This window comes from Phyllostomus hastatus, unplaced genomic scaffold (genome assembly GCF_019186645.2).
Source record: "Phyllostomus hastatus isolate PE091 unplaced genomic scaffold, TTU_PhHast_1.1 phas_contig_29, whole genome shotgun sequence".
Lineage (NCBI taxonomy): Eukaryota > Metazoa > Chordata > Mammalia > Chiroptera > Phyllostomidae > Phyllostomus > Phyllostomus hastatus.
This window is the reverse complement of record NW_025333835.1, coordinates 45311327-45337586: the sequence shown is the minus strand read 5'-3', so window position 1 is coordinate 45337586 and position 26260 is coordinate 45311327. Positions and strand designations below refer to the sequence as shown.

The 26260-nt window shown below is 55.6% G+C and overlaps 1 protein-coding gene across 1 annotated transcript; it reads right to left on the bottom strand.

Annotated features, from left to right (window-relative positions):
- Window positions 1-11811: 11811 nt before the first annotated feature.
- On the bottom strand, window positions 11812-24973 carry RFC3 (replication factor C subunit 3). The gene is made up of 9 exons (XM_045839113.1): window positions 24813-24973; window positions 22904-23041; window positions 20764-20831; window positions 18941-19038; window positions 15982-16163; window positions 14203-14339; window positions 14008-14106; window positions 12683-12752; window positions 11812-12101 (listed from the first exon to the last, which is right to left on the bottom strand). The coding sequence occupies exons 1-9, from the start codon at window positions 24897-24899 to the stop codon at window positions 11910-11912; spliced, it is 1071 nt and encodes a 356-aa protein (XP_045695069.1). The 5' UTR covers window positions 24900-24973; the 3' UTR covers window positions 11812-11909.
- Between the last annotated feature and the right edge of the window lie 1287 nt (window positions 24974-26260).

The following is a 26260-nucleotide window of genomic DNA, read 5'->3' as shown; positions in this document are numbered from 1 at the left end:
TGTGGGGACTGAATTGGGTTTGTTAGTAATGAAGCAGCATTAGTCACTGTGTCCGTGGAGTAGACGACGGCTTTTTAAAAAAATTATGGACTCATCATGATTAGTATTGTCAATAAAAAATCCCAGATCGAGGTGTGGAAAAGGACAAACTTCCTTCAGGGGAATCGTTTGCAAATTGGGGAAATGCAGCTTCCAGTAGAAGCTTAAAGTGCACCCCACCAAGATGAAGGGGGGCCACCTTTCAGAAAGTTCTCACCCAAGTTCCCAATTGGGCCAGCTTTATGCAAATAAGGCATTCAAGTTCTCACAGTCCTGATTGGTTGGTATCGTGTGTTCTGATTGGTCGTAGGGAGCAGTTCTGATTGGTCGGTATAGATGCAGGTGAGGCTACAGTAATGCAGTTCTGATTGTGCGGGGCAGGTCTCAGTGCACGGGTTGCAGGACAAAACCAGGGCCCTGGCCGGTGTGGCTCAGTTGGTTGGAGTGTCATCCCCACAAACCAAAAAGTCACAGGTTCAATTCCCGGTCAGGGCACATGCCTGGGTTGCAGGGTTGGCCCCCAGTCAGGGCTCAGGGGAGAAGCAACTGATCCACGTTTCTCTCTCACATTCATGTTTCACTCCCTCTCTCTCCCCCTTCCTCTCTAAAATCAATAAGCACACCCTCAGGTATGCTTAACAAACAAACAAGCAAAACAAAACAAAACAAAACAAACAAACAGAAAGCAGGTGCTCCCTCATATCGTTGCCTCAGACAGCAGGAGCGCACAGCGCAGGGGGCTGACGGCTCCGCCTGGGGCTCTCCCAGAACTGCACAGGCTGCTGGGTGCTGGTCACCGATGGGGGCCCAGTAAACCGCGGGCAAGCCTGTGAGCAGCAGGACAGGGGAACGTGGGGTTCACAGCACGCCACTTCCCGCCCCACCCGTGGCCGGGAAGGGGTGGTGGCAGGCAATGCGATGGCAGAGCAACGGGTGCTCTGCAAAGGCGGCAGAGAAAGAGTGATGACATCCCAGTTCTATAGAGAGATAAGAATTACAGTGAAAATTTGTAATGTTTTTTCAAAATTTGTTATCTATGGATTTTAGAGAAGGGCTAGAGAGAGAGAGAGAGAGAGAGAGAAACATCGATTGGTTATTCCACTTACTGATGCATTCATTGGTTGATTCCTGTATGTGTCCTGAGTGGGGATCGAACCTGCAACCTTGTCGTATCAGGACGATGCTCTAACCAACTGAGCTACTTGTCCAGGGTTAAAGTAGAAAGTTTTATATACAAAAGCACTGAATAATGAGGCAAATGTAATTATTCTGAAAATCATCGTCTATAACTTTAGAATCTCCTAACTTTACAAATGAGGCTTCAAGGAAGACTAGCCCTGATTTAAAAGAGTCCAAAATGGATAACGGCTTTGACTGTCCCACGTAAGGACCGAAGGACGTCCCGGGGGTACACACCGAGTGCACGTGGACCACCTGGGACCCTCACAACCACCACCTTGCCCGTACACGTAGCTGGTGGTGCTGCCCCCTCTTGGAAGGAAAGGGCGGGGCAGAGGAGGGCGAGGGTCCCGTTCAGAGTCCCAGCGGAAGCGGTGGGCCGGGCGTTCGAGTCCCCCAAGGGCACAGCTCCTGCTCTCACGTCCCTTTGCAAAGCTGAAAGTCACACCCTCACGTTCTGGCAGCTTGTGCCCCCAGATCCTTCTTGGGGAGGTGCGTCACACTTACGAGCTCACTTCTTTCCAAACACCCCACGAGTGTTTTCTCTGTACAGAAACTTCTAGCATAAAAATAAGCCACGGTGGAGTCCAGACGGCACCGGGTCTGGACTTGAGGACTGGGGGCTTTGGGGTGCCTGGGTCTTTCTCCTTACCAACCCCCTCACCCTCCTCCGGTGCCCTACTGTGTTCAACGGGAGGAACACCTACTACGCGCCCAAGTCCAGGAGGGACCCGAGCGCAGGAGCAGCTCTGAAAGGGCCCGGGTCAGCTGGGGCTCCAGCAGCCGCTGGGTCCGACCCGATAGCTGTCCTTGGGCCCCGCGGTGCCCTCCCCTCCAGCAGAGGCCACGGCTCCTCCCACCTGAGAAGCCTGGGTGTGGGCAGGTGGTCGGTGTGACATCGGAGTGACAGAAGGAAGTTCTCTGTGACTGTGTTTGAACATTCGAGAAGGCCCCACCGAGCCCAGCAAAATATCTTCCCTCAGTGTCGCCTCCTCGGCGCACCAAATCTGGCGGCTTTCCGACTGCAGGCCTGTGTCTGTTCAGCCCGGCTTTGAGAGCTAAAGGACGGTGTGAGTCACCCTCGGACGCAGAGGAAGCAAACAGGCCGGAATGAAAACCTCTTGAAAACCTCAAGATAAAAACCTCCGTCTTTATCTTTCAGGCAGGCAACCAACCCGCGATGAGGTTCATTCAGGCAGCGCTTTGCAAACACTCAAGGAGTGCCTACCGTAACTGTTTTTAATAAAAAAAACAATGCCAGGTGTTCAGAACGTTGGGATATTGGTAAAGTGCACGCCGACTGTAAATATGTTTATTCTCGCTCCAATTGCTCTCCCGGAAAGAAAGGCAGAGAGGGAGACGTTTAATCCGCCTGCCAGCCAACGGCGCAGGGCAGCCCGACCTCTCGAGGTCAGGCCGGTCCCTCGCTGACAAGGTCACCCCCTCCCTCGCCTGCCCCCCCAGGCGTCCTCACCGAGTGGCCATGGGGACCACTCTTCCCTCTTTTGATTCAGCCACTTAGATAATGCATTTAAAGTTACGCCTAGGTTTTCTTTACCACTGGCACAGCCCAAGGACAGGAGGTCACACAAGCAAACAGGTTTCGGGCAAACGGTCTCTTATCTCTCGCCACCGAGATAAAAAGAAACATTGATTGAAGGAACAAACGAGGCCACCTGCCGTGAACAGGAACAAAAGGATGAGACACCTGAGGACTTTACATGCTATTGTAAGGGCTAAAGCAGTTAACCATCACAGGGCACCAGCAGGTATGTCTTAAGAACCGATCTGTAATTGAATCAAGTTCTTAACCCTCCCCTCTTTTACTGATCTGTGAGATAGAGGTGATATTGGCCCTTCTGCTCGTTGGGGGGATCTGGGAAACTGAGGCAAAGGTGCTGTGTCAGGTGAAGACAACCACCCCAGTGTCCTGAGTGTGACGGCGGGGTTTGACTCCAGAAATCTCTCCTGTCTTCTGTTACTTGGTCTCAGAGAACTGGAGGGGTGGTCGGCAAGGGAAGGTAGGATGGAATGGCGGGCAGAATAATGCCCCCCAAATGTCCACATCCTAATCCCTGGCACCCTCACACAGTAAAATGGACTTTGCAGATGTGATTAAGCATCTGGAAATGGGACTACCCCGGAAGACCTGCCTGGGGCTAATGTAACGGCAAGTGCCCGGAGCAGAGGGACGGTGGAGTCAGCAACAGAAGATGGGGTGATGAAAGCGAGAAGCTGAGGGATGTGAGGAAGGGACCCCGAGCCAAGGGGTGCGGGGAGCCTCGGGAGGCTGCCAAAGGCGCTGAGTGAGGCTGGGTCTCCCTCGGAGCCCCTGGAAGGGCCCACCCCGCTGGCATCTCGGCGCCAGCCCAGTGAACACGGGGTTGGGTTTCTGACCTCCAGCACAGCGCGGGAATAGAGGGGCGCCGTCTGAAGCCACTGAGTTCGTGCTAGTTCGTTACAGCATCCGTGTGAAACCAGCACAAGCGATAAACCACGTTCTCTAACAAAAAGAGCAAAGGAGTGAGGCTCAGAAGACTTCGGTTCTGGTTTCAGGTCAGCCACCGCTAGCCGTGGGACCCTAAGCAAGTCACCTACCTCTCGGGATGTTAATTTAGCCCCACGCCAGGGGGCTTACCGTATTTTCTGGACCATAAGACACACCTAGGTTTTAGAGGAGGAAAATAGGGAAAAAAATTTTGAGGCAAAAAATGTGGTACAATATTTAATAACATAAATAACATAACGTTTCACCAATGAAAATGTGAACAGAACTCAACAACAGCATTCACAACCATTACTCTTCCCAAATTGGGGGGGAGGGTGTCGTGCAGTCCGAAAAATACGGGGAGTCTGGTTAACTCTTGGGTCCCTTCCAGCTCGGAGAGTCTGCAATGGTCACAGCGCTGAGTGCTCAGACCGCTCAACGCCCGCCCGCCTCGACAGCCGCCGCCCGTCCTCCTGGCGAAACGCTGACACCATGCGTTCAGTCCCTGCCACACCAGGCCACGCCGCGAGCGACTCTAGCCGGGTCTCAAATCCCAGACGTTGGCCCTGAAGACGCAGCGACACATGAAATGCACTTCTACATTCTGGGGCGCATTTGCTTAGTACATAGATTGAAAAAGCAAAAACAAACAGACAAACAAAAAACACAGCGCCTGCTCCAGGCTTATTCTGGAGAAGGGGCTTCTCAGTTCCGGCCGGGTATGTGGCCTGGCAGCTCCCCTGCGCCCACTGAGTGTTTATTCCCCCCTCCACCCCCCGCTGTGCCGCGGTTTCAGTCGAGCCCCGCGCCAGCCCGCGTCCCGGGTGGCGAGCCAGCCCACCTGTCCGTCCCCCTGACGGACGGTGGAACGTGGACGCCTTCCAGAAAGTAAAAGTCATTATTCTGCCTTCGCAGCCTTTCTGCCTGGGCTCCGCGTAGCTGTTGGGCGACGTTCTATATTTAGAAACATGAGGTCACCTCTTCCTTCGGCTGTCATCTGTGAGATGTCGCGTGACTTGGGTCGTCCAACCACACGGATCCTCCCCCTGACACCACTCCCCACTCTGGACGCACCAAACGGCACCTGGCACAGGGATTCAAGGCGTCCCGCTGCCCCATCTGCGCTCCGTCTTCTCCAGGGCGAGCCGAACCCGCCCCCAGGCGCCTGCCGCTGGGAGTGAGCTGAGGACAGCCACCCAGGCGCCGCCCTGCACGGCTCCCGCGCAGACGAGCTGAGCTGTTCGTTGCATGCCACCTGCCGGGTTCTGTGAGGACGTGTTCGCCAAAATCCAAGCAGAAATCAAAATATTCTGAGTGTTCACTGCAGAGCCAGATTCCACGTAGTTAGCAGCCCTGACAGGACAGTGCTCCCCGTGCTGTGTCACCCTGACGAGGAACGGCCTCTCCCCTCCGTGAAGCCAGCCAGCGCGATGAGAGGGGCGGGGGCTGGGCTTTCACACTCTGTGGCCGCGGCCTTGCTGAAGGGCAGATTCTGTACATTGATTATCTTGAGGGATCTGGAGCCTCTGCAAACGTGCACAGTCAAATGAGGCCCTCTAAAGTGTGCTGTTACGGGGGGGACTGAGGTGTGTCAGCACAGCAAGACACAGGAGACGCCTCGCGTGCTCAGAGAAGGTCAGCCTCCACAGAGCAGAAGGTCCAACCTCTGAGAAGGGCTCCTGCAGGCCAGACGACAGTGAGAGCCTCTCCTCCCTCCCCTGCCCCTGCAGGACCTGCAGCGCTGACCTCGCCTCCCCTGCCCCTGCAGGCCAGCTGGCCTCCCCGGCGCTGCCAGACGGAGAGGTGAAGGGCGAGCAACCCACCTGGGGGCCCAGAGGCAGAACGCCGCCGGCACCAGCACGGGGGAAATGCGTTATGTCCTTGCTGGTGGATAAGCATTCATCTCCCTATCCATGCAAGTCATTCTACTTTTCCCCTATTGCTTCCTTCATGTGAAAAAGCAGTCGAGTAATGAGAACCACCACCACACACCGAAGGCCGGCAGAGGTCTCATGCAGCCCTCCAGGTTGCCTGGCCAGCTGTCCCTGGCTGGAAATCCAGCATTACCCACAAATCGGTCTTGTAAGGGTCCAGGCTCTTGGCCGCAAACCACGGGGACGCAGCAGCACCAACTTAAGGCAGCAGAGAGGCCCTCACGGAGGGGTGCTGTGTTGGGAACGCGCTCAGCGGGAGGGCTAGACAGCCTGGCTGAGAACACGGCAGGACCAGAGGACAGTGAGCAGCGGGCAACCAGGATCACTCGGTCGGGACATCACCTCGGTCACCACCGCTGCCGCCGCCGCCACCGCAGAGCTGCTGCCACCCGACACAGAACGCTGGCACCGCCCACTGCCACCGTCCCCAAGCTCTGCGACTCTGCAGCCTTCTCCCAGGGACAGGGGAGGGCTGGAGCCGGGGCGCTGGAGGCGTCCATGCCCCAGCACCGGGGCCGGGAGGCACATCTGGCCGGTTCAGCCTCTGCACCGGGAGGGGAGGCTGCTCTCCCACCAGGACTCGCGGCGGGGGAGGGTTTCCCAGAAACACCAGGGCGTGTGGAGGCTGAGAAGACGAACAGCAGGGGTGTCCAGGGGACCATGGGCCGGTCCTCTTCCTGCCTGGAGCTTACGCATGCTCTTCCCTGGGAAACACTCCTGCCCGGGGCGATGGATGCTGCCAAGACAGACCGACACCCCCAGGCCCCCGGCCCGGGAAGGACGGCAGCCCTCCCTCAGCCTTGCCAGCCCCAGCCCTCGGACCCAAGCCTGGGATCTCTGAGTAATGCTTCCCCCTCGATGGCTGTGGAATGCCTGCTGAGTTCTGCAGCCTGAGACCTGCAATACGAGGCTGACCGACGACAATGGCATGGGAAAGAAGATGGGAAAGTGAGAGAAAGCTAGTTCAAATGCACAGACCCATCCACGACACGGCACGGGAGGGCACGCCCATTGGGAGACACCCGGTCGGCTCTGGCTGCCCCGGCTCCTCCTGCGCGGCTCACCGGTCCTCCGTCTCCAGCCCGTAACCCTCGGGGGGTCCTTAGCCAAATGGTGACACAACCTTCTTTCCCACTCAGGGGGCCCTTTGTCTGTGGGCTGGCCGAGGGGCTGCTGTAGTTTTCCATCAACTTTGACTGCCCAGTGGCCTAAAAATCGAATGTTCCAGAAATGAACTACACTCACCTCTGTCTCTCTTAAGTAAATGAAACTACATTTCTTCTCAATGGCCAGAATCCACCCTTCCAGTTTCCCGCCACGGCCCTCCTGTTCCTGAGTTCTCCCAGAAGCAGCAGCGGTTTAAGATGGTCAACCCCGGCTTCCAGTTCAGCTGCAGTCCATCTATGTAGACCTTCTGGAAGGCGCCCCTCTCCCTGGGGTGCCAACATCACCAAACCAGCAGCACCCAGGGTCACAGGACGGAAAGCGAGTTGTCTGTGTGGGTCCTCAGTGGCACTGGGTAGTGAGGGCGCCCCACGTCCAGTCCATCGTCCTGGCCGGCACCACAGTAGTGCCCATGCTGCTCTGAGCCCTCGCTTAGTCTGGGCGTCCGGGCGTCCCGCACCCCCACCGCATCTGGGTGCGTACATACATAATACACACACCCAAGTATGGGTATTATATATGCACATATATATTTGTACGTGTATTTTGTAACCTTCCATTGTCTCATTTGTTAAGTATTTTAATGTGTGTGTACGAGCCAGCGGAAGACGTACAGATTTACAAAAAACGATGTCCAACGCAGCCCCCTGAGGTAGAAGACCAGCAGCAAATACAGGCGCACACCTGAGTGTAAAGGTTGGGAACCGCAAATGGAAATCGTGGGAAGACCTTGACCCCGAGGCCAGTGGGGGGAAGTCTCTAAGCTCCTCTCCCAAAAATAGCTGCTAAACCTATTTCCCTGCACTTGCACTTCACAGCAGGTTAATCCTCTGTCTCTCGGGGATTCCGTTTTGCACGGGTCCTGGACAACCGCCTAAGGAGACTCGGCTGAGACCGGATTTAACGACCAGACCTAACTCCTCCTCAGTAACGGAAACGGAAACGCCGGACCGCTGGGTGGGGGCGCTGCGCCGAGCCCGCGGGCGGCCCAGCTGAGCGCCGCGGAGGGGCGTCGCCGAGGGACTCAAAGACGAACTCCTCGTCCGAGGACACGAGGACGAGACTCGGGGAACTGAATAAATGTGCGCTGTGTGACCGCGCCTTCAGTGGGGCGCCTTTTCCCGTTGTCACCTAACACGGCAGCGAGAAGCCCGTGTGTGCAGGCGGCTTTCTACCCCTGAAGTGACAAGCCTGTCGCTCGTCAAAGCCTCCTCGCACATTTGCAGGGTTAGCGCGTGCGACTGCAGAGACCACCGACCGACTGCATGCACCCGGCGCAGGGCTTCTGCGCGACACCGCGGGGGCCATGGCGGCAGAGCCGCCCCCACCGCCTCCAACTGCGGCGCCCCCTCCTGCGACTCCAAACGAGAACATTCCCCAGTGCTTCTTCCCTTTGCAAAACCTCCCTGCAATCTGCAACAATGAACGGGCTCGCAGGAGAGACCACTGCGCGCAAGTGTGTCCTCTCGGCGCTAACGAACCCTGCAGCGAGCAGGGGGCCGCTAGCCGGTGTGTGTCGTCCGCGCGGCGGTGATGCGTTCTTAACCGCGCTAGGATCTCGGCCGGCAGCGGGCGCGCCCCGCAGCTAACGAGAGCGGAAGAGGGATTGAGCCGCTTCAAGGAGTCAGCGCAGGGCTCGTTCGTTTTGTGGAAATGAAACAGGGCTAACCAGCGGGAGGTTCTTCGGAGGGAGACAGCAGGGCTGTTGCCGGAGCAACCGCCCCCTGATTGGAGGAAAACCGTGGCAGGCGAATCAGGCCACAGACGAACCAGGCGGCCTCGCATTTGTCTGGCTGCTCTCCCGATGGAGCCTCGAGGCGAAGAGCCGAACGCCTCTCCGCGCTCCGCGCTGCCTGGACCTCGGGGGGCGCCACTGTGAGAAGCGGAGGATACGCAGCCCACACGACTCGAGACCAGCAACCAGAAGGACAAGCAAGGGGTCTGGGGACCAAGTCCCAGGATGACTGTTTGCAACAACAGTGAATGTCAAGTTAGCAGAAGGGGCAATTAGGAAAAAATACAACACCGTGCAAATATTTGGAGCTCGATAATGCAGCTGTCTTAACACGGGTTGGTGCAGGGGCGGGGAGCCACCTACCGGCCCCCCAGCAAGCACTGGACTCCACCCCCCCACCTGCTCGGCAGGGACTCCCCTGAGGGGGCTTGGCTGCTGCGGGTTTCTCCCCCGCTCCCCTCCCTCTCCTAAAACCACACGTGGCACCCCCAGACACACAGGCCGTACCCAGCCATGGTTTCATGAGGGACACTACTTTCCGGGCCTGTCGTCAGGAAACCGTTATTTACTTAAAACTGTAAATACATAGGTGTATACATATAACACACATATGTGTGTCATATAGTTTTATTTGTGAACATAATTCATGTTTCTTAGGGGAAAGCCCATCAGCAAGTGTAGAAATACGACTTGTCCATAGCTCTGCTCCCCAGCCACTGCTGGCATTACGCTCCCTGATGGCCGCCGGCCTCGAAGCCGCCGGGCGGACCCGCCTCCTCTCCTGTGCCACTCGCGTCATGGTGCGTGTGTTTTCCTCGTGTTGCACAGAAGCTCGTGGATACGCAGCCGCCGTCCAGTGTGATGCGGTTCTGTGCTCCGGGGACGCTGGTTCTGAGGAACTATTCGTTGGATGGATTTGCATTTCAGATGAGAAAATTAAAGGCTCATAAAAAAAGAAAGAAAGAAAGAAAAGGAAAGCCTCTGACAAAGGAGCCAAGCGGGGTTTGAACACAGAGAGGCAGCGTTTACACCAGGAGTCAAAACTGCAGAGAAGGTGGAGGTCAAGCATCCCTTCTGCATCCGACCTAGGTCGGGGTGGAAGACCGAGCTTCTTCCCGGCCGGGCCGGGACCCCTAACTCGGACCTGCGGGGCGGGGCCCCACGGCTCCAGAGCAGGCCCCAGGGCAGAGTGACTGCAGTGGAGAACGCAGTGCCCGCGGGAGGAGGGGTGCCCGCTGAGCAAGCCCAGCAGCCCCTCCTCAGGACACTGAGGCCCGGTCTCTCCGCAGGGGCGGAGGGACCAGTGGGGCCGGGGTCCCCGGAGTCCTAGGGAGCTGAACCCCTTCAGAGAGCACCGCAGCGGGAGCGGAGGAGGTGAACCCCACACCCACACCCACCCCTGGCCCTCGGGCTCTGTCCTCACTGGGCTTCGCCAGCAAGTCCAGGGCCAGCAAGAGCGTGGCTGCCGCCCCAGGACTCGGCTCCACCTCCACCAGGAGGCTCCCATCGCCGGTCCATGCTCTTGGGTCTCCCCCGGGGTCCAGTGGCGGGGGGCCCACACACGGTCCCCAGAAGAACGGGCAGTGGGTCGGAACAATGCACTCGGTCTGTGGACCGTGGCTCTGCGCCGCGCCCAAGGCAGACAACTATCTGCTGTCTCTCGCCCGAAACTAGGCCCAGGCAGGCTGTGCCACGGCGCGCACCAGGGGTTCTGTTGCGATTGCTGTCGTAAGGATACTTCCATGATAAAAGAGATGCTTCAGGAGCGGAGTTTTCCAAAATCCAAAAGATTTAAAATCCGAAGATCAAGTTCCCGTAAAGGCTGAAGTTACAGACATTGAAACCCAGGGGAACTGAAGTGGAGTGTTGAAGTTCTAAGGGCGAAGTTCAGTTACTCAACAAAACCACCCCCCACCCCCCAATTTCTTATTCCACGCGGTAGCAGGGTCCCTCCGCAGTCCGTCTGTCTCCGCGCGGGAGCTCCAGGACGTCAGAAGTCGCAGCCACTCGAATCAGCTGCTTCTCGCACCGGACAGAGGTAACAGTCAGCACGCAGGTCAGTAAGGCCATAGTGGAATAACGTGTATAAGGAACCAGCGCAGCGCCTGGCGCCTCGCCCGCCACTGCGCACCTCCGTCCAGAAGGGGCGCTCGAGCGGCCGCGTCGCTGAGCAGGGCTGCCGGGTAGGAAGACCTTGTTCTGGGGGGACGGGAAGGTCTTTCCCCCCGCCCACTGGCTCCCAGCCTGCGTTCTCCTGCAGCAGTTCGAGGGTTCGCTCACTCGGACGTGCATTAGCCGCCCCCACCCCAAGGCAGGGTGGTCCCACCCCGAGACAGCGAGGCTCTGCCCCCCGGTTCTGACTCCGCAGCGCTGGTGTGAGGCCTGCGCCCCCCAGTGATGCCGGCGCTGGTCCCGGGTCCCCTCTCCCAAGTGCTGCTCCAAAGAAACACAAATGTGGGACTACTCACACTTCCAAGGGCACTTTAAGCATTTACAGATAATTCTAGCACTATTTCTTAAAGATAATTCAAGCATTATTTACTTTTCTCACCAAATTAAAAATCCTGCCTCATCCAAACCTCACCTTCCCAGTTCTTCTGTGAAAACGCCAATATCCCTCCTCATGTGGGGGGGTGCTCCCAGGGCTGAGATAGCTAACTGGGGCCTGGCTAGTGCCCCCCACCCCCAAAAGTAACCATCATTTCTCCTGACCAGACAGGTTCCCCTAAGGCTAAACCTGTTACATATTTTTTAAATATTTTATTTATTTTTAGAGAGGGGAAGATAGGGAGAAAGAGGGATAGAAACATCAATGTGTGGTTGCCTCTTACACACCCCCTGCTGGGGACCTGGCCTGCAATCAAGGCATGTGCCCTGACTGGGAATCGAACCGACAACCTTTTGGTTCGCAGCCCACGCTCAATCCAGAGCTACACCAGCCAGGGCAAAACCTGTTACAGTTTTCTGTGAGTAGCAGTGTCTGTCAATCAAACAACTCCCGGTTGGTTGTCACGAACTGCTACAAGAGCGCCCCCACATCCTCATACAGGCAGTTCCACTTCTTTTAGACGTAAAACCTTTCAGTGCACCTCGGGGCTGTGGTTGCCCCAGATCAGACACTGCTCAGAGCTGCCCCGTGAAGACGCCCCCCAGCAGCCCCCAGGCCCGAGGACCCAGTCGCGTCCCTGCCGCAGACTGAACACCAAGTGTGGGAGGAACTCGGGCGAACCGTCCGCAGAGGAATCGCTACGGAAGACACAGACGGGACACCATGAGGTCGAGTCGAGTTTATTTCCTCCGCGGCTCCGCGAGTGAGCACGGGCTGCAACGGCGGACACGGAGACACGGCAGGAGGGGTCACGGCCGAGTGTCAGAACATCATGCCTTCCAGGCCGTCCTCCATGAACTTCTTGTAAAGCGCCATGAACTTGGCCACGAACGCTTCCAGGTGGTAGATGGCTTTGCTCCCCAGCTGCAGGCGGTGCTCGTAGTACGCCGCCATCTGGGCCACCTCCCCTTTCAGCTGGCCGTCACAGTTGTGCAGGAGCTCCGAGAGCAGGCCCTGCGGGAACACAACTAATCATCAAACAGTGACCATTTGAAAAACACTGGCCAGAAAGGCTTTTCTTTCTCTCCTTCAAAACAGAGAGATCTTCTTTTATTAGTGACATCCTTAGTTCCCCTGCACGGACTGGTAGTCTTTACCCAAAAGCGAAGGGGTGTGTGCCCGTTGTACAATGTAAAGTGTGGTGATTATCTAGCATAACCCAAATTCCGAATACTCAAATGTATTGGGGTGCAGAGACGTAACCACAAGGATGCTTCCTACCGCATCGTGGCCTGCAGCGAGCACCCACAGACAACCTCAAGCGCCACCACTAGGGGGGCCTGCGGAAGACAAACCAGCTGCAGTTACCCGGTAGAGCCCCTCCCCCCACCAGAGAGGGGGTGAAGTGAGTCCCCTTCTCAGAAGGAACCGCCCCTCCTGGCTTCTTCAGCGCGACCCTGGCCCCTCAGGTTGCCTGGCTCACAGGAGAGGCGCAGTGGGCGAGAGGGGACCGTGCCATCTGAGGACGACAAAGCCCCGTGACCGCCCGCCCAAGGTTCAAGCACACAAAGGTCCCAGGTGAGAAGTCCAGTTACCTTCATTATTATTTCGGGAGGGATGCAATGAGTTAAAAGCTCATACAGTCTTCCTCGAACTTCCAGGAGCCTACATGAAACATAAGGAGTGATATTTTTTGATAAAAATAACAGGCAATTTTTCCAAGTACCCACTGACCTGTTTTACTTTATATTAGGTTGGCCAAAAAGTCCGTTTAGTTTTTTTTCTGTAAAATAAGGCACATTTTTCATTTTCACCAGTAACTTTCTTGATTAGGATATTTTCAGTATGTTGGCTATCTCCCACATGGTAGAACATCAATTATTTTCAATTAATGTCTTGATTTGATTGCTATCAACTTCTACTGGTCTGCCCAACCGTGGGGTATTGTCCAATGAAAAATCTCCAGCACGAGTCTTCGCAAATTCCTTTTGACACATCCGATCAGTCACAGCGCCTTCTCCACACACCCCACCCATCTTTTATTGCGTTCCAGTTGCGTTTTTACCTTTCTTGAAATAACAAAGCATAATATGCCGAAAGTGTTGCTTATTTTCTTTCATCTCCAATATTAAAATGACTACACAAAAATTCACCAATTTTGGTAAGCTTTTTTATAAACGCACGCTGATATGACAGCTGTCACAATGCAACCTAACAAAATTGTTTCGAATGAAGTTAGAGACAACTAAGGCGTCACTAGAGCCATCACACAGAAAAAGCAAATGGACGCTTCGGCCAGCCCAGTAAATTAAACAAACGATCCAGTGCAGACGTTTTCTTCAATGGCTTCTCACACTTAGCATGCACATACAGATGCTTCCCCTACTCTCAGTTCATGTTGGGAAAACAAAATGTCCAGAACTCTTTTGAAGGCAGACAACCCTGTGTCCAGGGCTATCTGCTACATCTAGAAGAGTGTCGTTAAGACTGAAGGGTCACCGCCGGTCAATCAACAAGACAAGGGAACACAGGAGGACGTGCATGACGATGCCACTGCCCAGCGTGCGGGCGGAGCAGGACCACGGTCGGGAGATGTGGCTGCCGCCGGGCCAGCAGAGCAGCAGCGCCAGGGCCGCAGGGAAGCGGGGGGACCAGACGTCCCAGGACGCGTTCTACTTCCCGTGCACGCTCCCCACCGACACGCCCACCGCCCAGCGAGAGCCAGGCCGCCGCCGCACGCCAACCACCCTGAACCACCGAGTTTCTGAAGCCGCACCCCACCTTCTCTCACAAGTCCAGCACCCACACTGCAGATTCGATTCCGGCCCCAAACCGCACGTGCTCGCACAGCCCTCCCCCCCAAAGCAGCGGCAGCACCGGGAGGCCCAGCCCCCAGGCCCTGGGTCCCTCGCGCGGCTACCTCTGCGGGGTCTGCTGGCTCACGATGGCGTTGGCGGTCTCCCGCAGGTACACCTCCCAGTCTGTCTCAGGGATGTCCTGGTCTGCGGTGAAGGGGTACCTGCGTGGCGCAAAGAAGACACCGTCGCCGAGAGGGAAGTGCCCCCCTACCCGGCCCCCCGGGGCGCGCCCTGCGCTGGGGCGCGGCCACACTCACTGCTGCACGCGGCAGGCCTCGCACATGAGCAGGGCCTTCCTGAGGTTCCGGCAGGACTTCTCGGCCAGCCTGCGGGCCAGCGGCGGGGGCAGGCTCAGGCCCTCCTTCTTGCACACGGCGGACAGCACGTCGCAGATCTGCGGGCAAAGCGGTTAACAAAATCGAGCCACCGTCAACAGCACGTGCAGATCTCTGCTGACAACACCTTTCCAGACCTGACCCCCCACCCCCGCCCCCCACCCCCTCAGCAGGAAGCCGGGGTCTAGCCCAGCTGCCAGGAAGGGGCAGCAGCTGGCCCTGCGGCAGGGGAAGGGCAAGGCTGCCCAGGAGGCCCCCGGGGCAGAGTCCCGCACACCCCGGAGGTGCTGTCTGCATGGACTTCCACGGGAATGGGGCCCACGGGAATGGGGGACCCTGCGACCCCGCTGGATTCACAGACCCTTCCACCTGCATCGCCCCTAAAGCATTCACAACTCAATGTAAATAAAGGTATCTTAACATTTTGCAAGTAATACAATGTTGCATGAAACTGCCCCAAATCTATTATATTACCAGCAGGGGAGCCACTTACTGTGAGTTCGTATTTATTGACCGACAGCAGTTAACAGTGGCTGACGGGGGCGGGGACAGGGGGTGCAGGGCAGGTCTGCTGTTGTGAATGATGGTCTCGAGTCAGCAGAGCCGCTGCAATGACCAGACCCTGCACGCCCCCCACAGGAACCCGCAGACCCCGGCACCCCTGCTGTCCTAGGTGCTCTCTCACTGGCTCCGCCCACCCCCCACAGCACACCCCCCTCACCCCCTCGCCAGGCCCGCCTCCCCCGCACTCAGGTCCCTTCCAGAGTCAGTGGGATCAGGCTGAGGCAGAAGACACCAGTAACTGCCCTTTCCCTAGTTCAGTAAGACTCACAGCATCTACTTGTTTAAGGGGAAAGATAATTTAAGACAAAGAACACTTTTTATATATTGGCATCTAGAATTTACTACTATACAAGGTCTGTCCGGGAAAACTCCAGCCATTATTAATATAGTGAGAACGGTTTGTATGACATCGATGTCACCTGGCAGTCAGGGAGAGGGGACTGGAGTGCACATGCGTGAACAATGACGAGTTCACTGTACTGGTCAGTGGGGGCGGTAGATGCCTTTGGGTGAGCGTGTGTGCTGTGTGGCCACTGCATTCACAACGACTGAGTGAGTAGAGCAATGAACCTGCATCAACTTTGGTGTTAAGCTGCAACATTCCTCCATGGAAAGTACTCAGATGATTCAGAAGGCCACAGCCATGGGCAGCTGGTGACTGGCAGCTTTATCACAACAATGTGCCCACTCATGAATCACGTCTCATGCGGAGTTTTTGGCGAAACATCAAATCACCCAGGTGACTCAGCCCTCTATGCAGCCGAGATTTGGTGCCCTGTGACTCCTGGCTTTTCCCCCAAACTAAAATCACCTTTGAAAGGAAAGAGATTTCAGACCATCGATGAGATTCAGGAAAATAAAACAGGGCTGCTGATGGCGACTGGGAGAACTGTGAGAGGTCCCAAGGTGCCTACTTTGAAGGGGACTGAGGTGTCACTGTCCTGTGTGCACTGTTTCTTGTGTCTTGTCTCCTCTTCAATAAGTGTGCTTTGCACAGCGCACAGCACTTTCTGGACAGGCCTCGTACACACTGGTCAGTGCAGCATCTACCGGCGGTCAGCACCCAGGACAGAGATGTCCCCATCACTGAGACGCCGCGCCGGGTTCTCACGAGCACAGGCGCGTGGCCGGACTTACGTCCTCGACGCTGGGCGCGGGCACGCGCACGGCCAGGCACCGGCTGCGGATGGGCGGGATCACCTTGGACGTGGAGTTGCAGCACAGGATCAGCCGGCAGGTGGCCATGTACTTCTCCATGGTCCTGCGCAAGGCGTGCTGCGCGTCCTTGGTGAGCTTGTCCACCTCCGTCAGCAGGACCACTGAGAGCGGGGGAAACAAGGCGAACGTTGAGTATCTGTCTCCTTCTTCCTCCTCGTTATTCAGCGTGAAATCCTAAACAATTACCTTTTTATGCTACTCTTGCCTTTGGCAAAGACATGTAAAAGTTATAGGTATAGTGAAAGTAATTTATTTTATGTTTGTTTTAAAAATTCTGTAAGAAGCCTAAGCAACGCTAGGCTAAATGAGGTTAAAGCGGCTACCTGCTAAGGCATTCACTGCAGCCTCTTCATTATTTTTTTAAGATTTTATTTATCTATTTTTAGAGAGGGAAGGGAGGGCGATAGAGAGAGAGAAACGTCAATGTGCGGTTGCTGGGGGCCGTGGCCTGCAACCCAGGCATGTGCCCTGACTGGGAATCGAACCTGAGATGTTTTGGTTCACAGCCTGCGCTCAATCCACTGAGCTACGCCAGCCAGGCCCTCTTCATTATTTTTATGCGCTAAAAAATAACCCACCCAGGAGGCATGGCGCTGCAGTTCCCCGGAACACTCCATGTCGCAGGGCATGACTGCGGAACCTGTACACCTCGGCGGCCTCAGGAGCGCCTCTGGCAAACACCAGCACGGAGTGTGTGTAGCCCCAAGGCACGGAGGCGTCTGGTGGCTCGCGCGGCAGGCGCCCCCGCTGGAGCCGAGAACGGCCCGGAGCGTGTGGGGAACAATCTGCGGGTGCAGGGGGGCCCGGCGGCAGGTGTCATCACACCGGGTCACTCGGGCACCTCGGCCCTGGGCCTCGGAACTCGCACGCCCGGCGCTCGTCAAGTTTCGACGAGAAAACACCTCCCAGCACTTGGCGCTTGCTCGCCCGCCTGTCACACTCGCTAAAACTTGGGTGAGTCTCGACGCCACCCGGCAAGAGAAAACGCTTCCTCACTCGTGGCTCGCGGGCCACTCGTCCCAGGGGACCGATGACGAGTACCCGGGCACCGCTGCATTTCCCGAAGACGGCGGTGGGGGCGCTGTGGCGCCGGAGCCGTTCCACCCAGACCGACGCGCCGGGGATGCCGAAACCAGACCCACGACCACGTGCACACCAAACCTCAGCGACCACAAGTTCTGTCCGAGAACCGCGAACACGAGCGAGCGCAAAGGTGGCCGGGACCCCCAGGGCGGGGCCCGCATCGCCCTCCAGAGCACCTGGGAGCACCGAGGGCCAGCCTGAGACCGGCGTCCACAGGGACCCCGCTCCATGGCTGAGAGCAAGGACCCCCGAGGCAGCGCGTGCGGCAGAGCAGCAGACGGAAAACACAGCGGGAGGCGCCCCCAAGCCCGCGTTCACGGTGAGGAGAAAGTCTGGAAACGGAGTCCCAACGGAACACAGCGGAGACACAGAGACCGGGAGGCTGATCCTGAGATGCCACCCAAACGGCACCAAAGGCGCAAACCGGGTCCGCAGCCGGGAGGCAGCAGCGGACTTAGAAGTCAACACGCAACCGAGCGGTCTCCTCCAGAAACGCCACACAGCGAAACCCAGCTATCAACATTCACAGAACCGAGAAGAAAACCACACACACACACTCACACACACACACACACTCTCGTGGACGCAAAAGCAGCATCTGAGAACCGCGGCGCACACTCGTGTCAGAAGCGCCCCATAAAGGAGAAGGCGACGGGCGTGTTTCCCCTTGATCAGACAGACAGAGGGACCTCGGGCCAGCACCCGGCGCCCGTCTCCACGCGGAAACCCAGGGCCCTTTCCAGCGCCGACAGGCTCGCCCAGCCTCTGCTCCTGCCGGAGGGGCTGCGGAGCTGGCGGACGGGGAGAGCGTGAGAGCCACACGAGTGAGAGGGGGAACGCCGCGTGTATTCACAGATGGGAACACGCGTCTGGAACACCCAAACACTGCGAACAGTGAGAGAACTCAACAACACAGAGGTACACAGAGCTGAGACGTGAACAGAAATAGTTGTCATGTATGTAAATAAAAAAGCAAATATAAGAAAATGCCATTTATAGTAGCAAAAACAAGAAAGTAAACACAAATTATTTTGAAATGCAGACTGAGTAGGAGAAACAAGAAATAGACCGGAATGTACACAGGCAATTCACAAAAACGTAAAAGGAGAAATGAGCAAAAGACACAAATCAACATTCACGAAACCAGCCGCCACCTAACTTCTTCACACCCCAGACCAAGACCACAAAGGACTCCCCAGGGTGCTGCCCAGCGCCGGAAGGAACGCACGCCCGTCGCCCCGGGGGTGGGGGGTGGTGCGTGCTCACACCCCACCGCAGCCGGAGAACCCCGCACACACGGCACCGGCACTGAGTGTGGGCACATGGACCGGCAGGTCTTCCGTGAGAGCGTGCGCACGCGTGTGCACAGAAACGACAAACGTGCCACAGTGCCTGTAGCACCCCCAGGGTGGGGGTGTAGCTGGCTTCAACTTTCCTTTTAAATATTCGATAACAAACACGTAACTGTGGTCCTAAGAACAGTTATTTCCAAATCATTTAATCTCTTATTTTAAATAAAGCACTTTTCATTATTCATCTAGTTCTAAAATAGCAAACGAGTAGCATAAATAGGCCTCTTTCCACCAAAATTCAACCCCACTGACCATCTACAAACACTCCCGTGAGCCTGGAAATCAACAATTCTCTTCCTCGCTCTCGGGTTCCCCGCCCCAGAGGGGCTGCTGCACGGCGCAGGACAGAAGGGGAGCACAGGGGCGACACGCACCAGCCCCCACCCACTTCCTCCTCACAACTGGAGCATCTGCTCATGAGCAGACGTCTGTCCGTCACCTACCTTTGAAGTCCCTCTGGGAGCTTGTCTCCAGCTGCTGGGACTGGGCCACCGTCTTCAGCATCTCCTGGACGACCACCCGGTCACTGTTCCCAGCGTCGCTGCGGACACAGGAGTCGTGGTTAAAAAAATGTGCACTTAATGTGGACATATACACACATGTAAATGACTTCCAAGTGTTACGCCCTTATTCTTAATGCTGTTATAAGAAAAATGTTGAAGATCTTAAGTAGTTACAATTATAGTCAAAATTAGTAACAGCTAATTACATTCACAAAACTTTAACACTGAGATATCTTAGGGTTGTTAAAAATACCAACAATATTCCGATATTCAATTACAGCTAATTAACATAACTAAAAACATTAAATATGTTCTTTTAAGTTTACTGTTACTTAGAAAAGGGCAGACAACTAATAATTAAGCATTTGTCAATTACTTTAATACTTCTTCTGTACACATTATAGTTACTAGTCAGTTACAACTAATTTCTTAATTACCTGTAATTACTCAAAATATAAAAATAACTCTTTGAGACCAAGTTGGCCCCCACTCCCTGCCCCGCCCCCAGACCGCAGAGATCTGAGAGCGCGGGTGCACCCAGGCCAGCCCCCCCACCCAGTCCCCCGCACGGCATGGCGCTGCGCTCACTGCGCAGGGAAGGGGGTTCGGGACACCTGTCGGAACTCCGGCAGCCGCACACGCACGACAGGCATCGCCCGTCATTCACACCCCCGCGCTGCTGTAGCACTGAGGCCGCTGCCTCCCCACCCGACACGCACCCCCGGTTAACTCAGGCCGAACGCCAATCCCGAACACCGAAGACCAGTGGGCTCCCGGGCTGCGCGCCGCCCTGGCTGCAGAGGCCTCCGGGGAGAAGAGGGCACGGCCGTGGGCTTCACTCCCCGGGGGGCCACGGCTCCCCCCACTCACTGTTACCACATCGGTGAACCCCGAGCGTCTGCTCACGATCGTCTGCTCGCCAAGAACCCGAAGCATCTCCCTTTCCCTGTGGAGGTGACACTTCTCTGCCTCCACGATCAGACCCCTCCCACCAGCGTCGCTCCTCTTCCCTTTCGTGGACGTTAACGGTGGAAGAGAGCAGTGAGGACCCGCCGTAACGCCCCACACAAAGCCTTTCTCAGCGGGCCTTACACTCGGTGCAGATGGGCTCGCGCTGCCATCGCCCCCGTCCGCAGTCCGGCAGCGGGGGTGCTTCTGTCGGACCCCGACCCCGACCCCAGCCGTTCCCCTTCGCCAACGCCTTCCTGGGGCCCGAAGCCTCTGCCGCCACCGCAGCTGCGTCCGCGCCATCCACCCCGGCAGCACCTCCCCGCGGCACACGCGTGCCCCATGTGCCGACCCCCAGCGAGACCCTGGGCTCACCGCGTCACGGCAGAGACGCAAACACTAGCGGGGTCGCGGCAACACCCTCCCGTCCAGAAACGGAGCCGAAGGGCTGGCCACAGCGCGGCTGCCCAGGGCCACTCTGCGGAGTGCGTGCTCACTCCAGACACTGCGGACTTTTTAGACGCATTGTGCTCCCCAGTTCCCAATGAGTCGATACGATCTCCAAAACCATGTGAGGCACTTCAGCTCTGCAGAGCAAGGAAACTTCATTCCCAAAACTATTTTCATGAGGGGTCTCACAGAGAAGGCACAGCGGAAGGTTCTAGGCGATTTCACCCAGGCAGCTTCCCTTTTATCTGTTTTATGCACCGGGTTTTCATACACGAGTTCTCTTCAAGAAAGAGTCCTGCTCTTTAAAAAGAAAGCCTGAACACCACTATTCTAAAAATGCTTATTTCTATAGAGTAGCAGCTCACCTGGGATTAACTTCGAGGTGGTAATTGCTTGCAATAGTGCTAATTTCAATTTTCTTTTTAGATGGAGTCTGTGGACAAAAAAAATAGATGTTTTTAACAACTAATTATTACCTATTTGTCCTCTTTTCTGCATTTCACTGATTTTTTTAAATAAACAATTTATGCTCACTGAAATAAAACTTTGGAGGATCACCACTAATGTCTTAACTTCATTAACCCATTGTTTGTATTACTGGGCGGATAAACGTGCTTTCATTCAAATTTCATATGTGTCCTGCCTTTACTGGGGTCACGCTCCCCCCACCTCCGGAAGGCGCCGAACCACTTCCAGGCATCAGCACACAGCCCCTACACACAACTGGTCTATGTCCTTCCACAGCCGTTTCCGTAACACACAAAATGAACACGTGTGCACTTCTATATGTTCACACACGTCTCTTGAGAAAAGGGAGAGGCAGGCACACTTGTTTTGCTGTCCCACTGCACACCTGGGCAACCCCTCTCAGATGACCGCGATGGGCGTCACAGGCGGGTGTCACAGGCGCACTTTAACCAGCCACACGGATGGCGTCTTGTATCTTGCCTTCTGCCTCTCGAACAATTCCACACTTAACACCCTTGCACATGTCTCGTGCACTTGCATTTCTGTGCAACAGATTCCTGTGAAGAATTTGCTGGACTGAAGGGGATGCATTTTCTAACCTTTATGTGTGTATATAACCAGCCTCCCTTCCAAACAAAAGTTCAGTTCACTGCTCCCCTGGCAATGACTGCCCCTCCCCAGCACCCCCACCTGCAGCAGGTGTTACTACCGCGCCTTCACTTCCTGCCATCTGGTCAGTATACAGTGAGTATCTGCCACAGCAAATCCTGGGGTGGCCAAAAAGTCCGTTGTGTTTTTTCCATAAGATGGCTCTAGTAGCACTTAGTTGTCTTTAACGTCATTCGCAACAATGTTGTTAGATTGTATTGTGACAGCTGTCCTATCAGTGTGCATTTAAAAAATTATCAAAATTGGGCAATTTCTGTGCAGCCATTTTAATATTGAAGATGGAATAAGCAACATTTTCGGCATAGTATGCTTTATTATTTCAAGAAAGATAAAAATGCAATTGAAATGCCAGAAAAAGACTTGTTGCCGTGTGTGGAGGAGGTGCTGTGACTGACCGAACGTGTCCCAAGTGGTTTGTGAAGTAAGTTCCATGCTGTTGGGCAGACCAGCTGAAGGCGACAGCGATCAAATCGAGACAGTAACTGAGGACAGTCTACGTTCTACCACGTGGGAGACGGCCGCGATGTGCTCCAAATATCCAGCTCCAGCGCTGGAAGTCGTCTGCACCAGTTTGGTTGTGTTAACTGCTTTCCGGTTTGGGTTCCGCATAAGTTAGGTGGAAAAAACCTTCTTGACGACATTTCCACATGCGATTCTCTACTTAAATGTAACAAACACATTCCATTTTTAAAACGAACTACCGCAGGCGATGAAAAGTGGACACTCTGCAACACTGTGGAACGGAAGAGCCCGCGGGTCAGCGAAAGGAGCCACCGCCCACCGCCCCAAAGGCCGGTCCCCGTGCAGACGGGCGGAGGGCGGGAGGGGACCGCTCTACCGCGAGCTCCTTCCGGAAAGCTGAACCAGTCGTTCCAGCCAGTGCTGCGCCCGGTCAGACCAGATGAAAGCAGTTCTTGGTGAAAAGCGTCTGGAATTAGTCAACAGAAAACGCAGAATCTCCCACCAGGATACGGCAAGGCGGCGTGATTCTCTGATGACGCGACAACCACCGTCACAGCGTGGCTGGGAAGTTCCGATTCATCCGCCGTGCTCGCCAGACACTGCACCCTCAGATTTCCATTTATTTCGGTCTTTACAAAATTCTGTTAATGGAAAAGATTTCAATTCCCTGGAGGACTGCAAAGGCACTTGGAACAGTTTCTTGCTCAAAAAGATAAAGTTTTGGGAAAGTGGGAGTATGAAGTTGCCCAAAAGATGGCAGAAGGTACTGGAACAAAAAGGCGAATATGTTGTTCAATAAAGGTGTTGGTGAAAATAAAAAATGTGTTTTTATTGTATTTTCACTTAAACCCAGACAAACTCTTTGGCCAGCCCGACGGCCGGAGGGTCTCCGGGCGAGACGCTCACCGTGATGGTCTGGTGCTCGATCCTCAGCTTCTCCACCCCCACGCCGTACAGTTCGCGGAGGAGGCACATGATCCTCGTCTTCTTTCCGGCGCCTGACGGTCCGTACACTAACAGGTGAGGGAAGTCCCCGCATTGCACCTGGAGAAAAAGACACGAGGCGTTTTCCTACTTACACGGTAGAACTAAACTTCGTAAGTACCAATATTTCGAGTCCCCGCTTACGAAACTTCAAGTGCCTATGTGTGGATGAGTGTACACATAGTGGTTCTTTAAAATTACTTCTGGAGCGCTGAAAAGGTTATTCCCTGGCATTAACTTTACGTAGTGACACACCGTAGTGACATAGCGTAGTGCCTGCCTGCTGCACCACGACGCGCTGGAAAGTAAGGGCTCCCGAACCCCCCGACTGCCCGGGTCTCCCAGAAGCCTTTGCAAAGTGGAAGACTGAGTACTGGGCCCGTTCCACCCAGTAGGACTCAGTAACTGAGATCAATGCCTGCCGTAGTTTGGGCCTCCACAAACAGTCCCTTTGGTAAGAACTGAGTGCGTCTGGTTTACCGGGGAAAGAAAAATTCTGTGGGGAAGCAAAGGAAGGCAGAGTGTATCATGGACATAAACCCCATTCTGGGCACCAGGGGCTGGCCCCTGCTGGGGGACTCCGGGACCAGTGTCAAACACACCACAGCGCTGAACACCCCTCCGTCCACCAAGGGTGCCTAAGCGGGAGTCTCACGTGCTGTCTCTCCTCAATCCTCGCTGCAACCTGCTGGGGAGTGGGGGGCGGAGGGGGGGAAGGACATGAATCCCCAGGCCTTTCAGGTGCTTAGGGGTTTCAGCAAGGGGCAGCTTCTGGAAGTGCAAACCCAGGGGTGGAGTCAGCCTGTGTGCTGGCAGGAGTCTGGAAAGACAAAGGTGTGTTTGCAAAGCTGCCCAGGTGGCTTTGATGATGGCCAGTGGGGTTTAGGAATCCGCAACAGGAAGGGAGCAGGTGTGGACCTCGGGTGCACGTACATGAAGTCTTCTGGAGCAGAAGTTTGGTAAGTGACCAGTACAGAAAAAAGTGGCGTGGGTATCTTAACAGAAATGCTTAGTGCAGTAGATTTTAACGGTCTCGAGGAAAGGAACTGTTCACCTAACATAGGGCATGGAAAACAGTACAGGCCCCTCAGATACTGGCTGCCTTTGTTTTTGACCTTCCAGCTAACCAAAACTGAATTTATGCTTTAAATGTTTCCATTAGCCACTTCAGGATGGAGGGTGGGGGAACTTTCCATAAGGAATTACACTCAAGGAAAACCTGATACATCCTCTTTTATTGTCGAATTAGGAATGACCTCAGGAACGAATACACCCAATACCTTCCTATCTGTAAGTGGGGACGACGAAACCGGGAAATTTGAAACGTCAGGGGAGTGAGGTCCCTTCTCTGCTCCGAAGCCTCCAAGGGCTCCCCTCCCGCTCGGCCGGAGGTTGGGGCTCCGCACCCCGCCGCACGCCCCGTCCCCGCAGCCCCCGGTTACCGGCTGCACCGGCCTCGGGCGGGTCGCAGACGAGCGGCGCACACAGCTGCCCCGGCGACTTCGTACCTGGGGTCCCCTCTCCCTGCTCCACTCGCCCCCGGCCCGGGTGTCTGCATCCAGGGCTTGCTCACTGCCCGTGGGACGTGCCGCGGCTCAGACGACAACCCCCGGCCCGGCCCTGTTGTTTACAAACACAGTCCTCGCCTCCACGCCGTCCTAGCCCCAGTTCCATTGCGCCCCCCACCCCAGCCCTGATCGCCTCGGGGGACGGCCGGGAACGCAGGCTCCCGGGGCGCGGGACGCCCGTGCGGGGCCACTCCCGGACCCCCGAGCCCCGCCCCGGAGCCCCACGGTCCCCGAGCCCCACGAGCCCCGTCCCGCTCACTCACCAGGTTGCGCAGCTGGGCCGCCTGCTCCTTGTGATAGTCCAGCCGGGACAGCGAGCAGGGCCGGTATTTGTCCGCCCAGAGGCTCATAGCAGCTGGCGATCCCGGTCCGCGGCTTGAAAGTCCCGCGCGCGCCCTCCCTGCACCCAGACGCCGGGGCCCTTTTTCCCGCGAGATCACAGCCTCGTGACGTCACCGTCGGCCGCGGCGCATAACCGACTACGGAAGCCTAGTGGAGACAGACTTAGCCACGCGGCTTCGGGGCCACGTGGTGCTGGCTGTCCATTGTTTCACTCAATCCGTTTTCCTTTGTCCTCACTGCGGGTGACAGTCCAGGAACTGTTGGCCGAATTTGAAATTTGACTCCGACACCCTAGGCGCGCGAGCTCTGGGGACCTCAGAGGAGCCACTCTCCTTGATTCACCTCCTTTGTTCATTCTTTCATTTCTGCGTGCGGCAGAAACTTGCAAAATGCTGACCTTGTCCGGCTCCTCTGTTCTTGACACTGGGATACACCGGGTTTGGGGCTTTTCTCACTTGACAGACACCTGGTCAAGGCAAACACCTTGCTGGATTTGGGCAGTAATTGCATTACAGATCAATTGGGATATAGTGCGTTTATGCACTTGAAATTATTTGAAATCTTCTGGAAACCCATAATAATAGTTCCCGTATAGATGACAACACACACGCACACCCAAGGCATGAATTTCAATGAGGTTCTGGGCAGTGTTCTGCACCAGGCGAAGCCGGGTAGACTGCAGCGTGACTCAGAGCACTGGCCCGAAAAGGATGCGGAGTGAGAAGGGAAGCGCTCTGCCGGGGCGCGATGCCGCACCCGGGGTAGGGCGTCGCCAGGCCGGCCCCGAGGTGGCCGGGCTAACTCAGTGGGGCGCCGTCAGTCACCCTCAGCCCGAGAAGCTCCCGTCTGGTTTCCTGAACTGCGGGAACCCCTCGGAAACGGCACTCTCCTTTATTTTCCTCGGCCTACCATTTTCTTTGGGCGAAATGGAGGTCTCATTTAGATCAGTGTTTGGGACAGCGGCGCTCTGACCCTCGAAGCCATGAACCAGGACAAACCAAACAGAAACTTAGGTTGTGGCAAAACGGCGCTTGATTAAATTTACTGTTTCTAACAAAGGCAAAATATTGAAAGTGCAGTCATTTTACAGCCTAATAATCCTATCGTATTGGCATATTATTATTTAATAATTACGAGCATCAGCCAATATTTAATCGATAGAACCTGTCATAAAAAGGACAATAGCTGAGTGGAAATATGAAATGGTACAGCTTCTATGGGAAAAGAAATGGAGGTTCCGCAAAAAATTAAAAATAGAATGACCCAACAATCTCGCTTTGTGGCATATATCCAAACGAATCGAACACAGAATCTTGAAGAGATATTTGCACACCGATGTTTATTGCAGTATTATTCATAATAGACAATA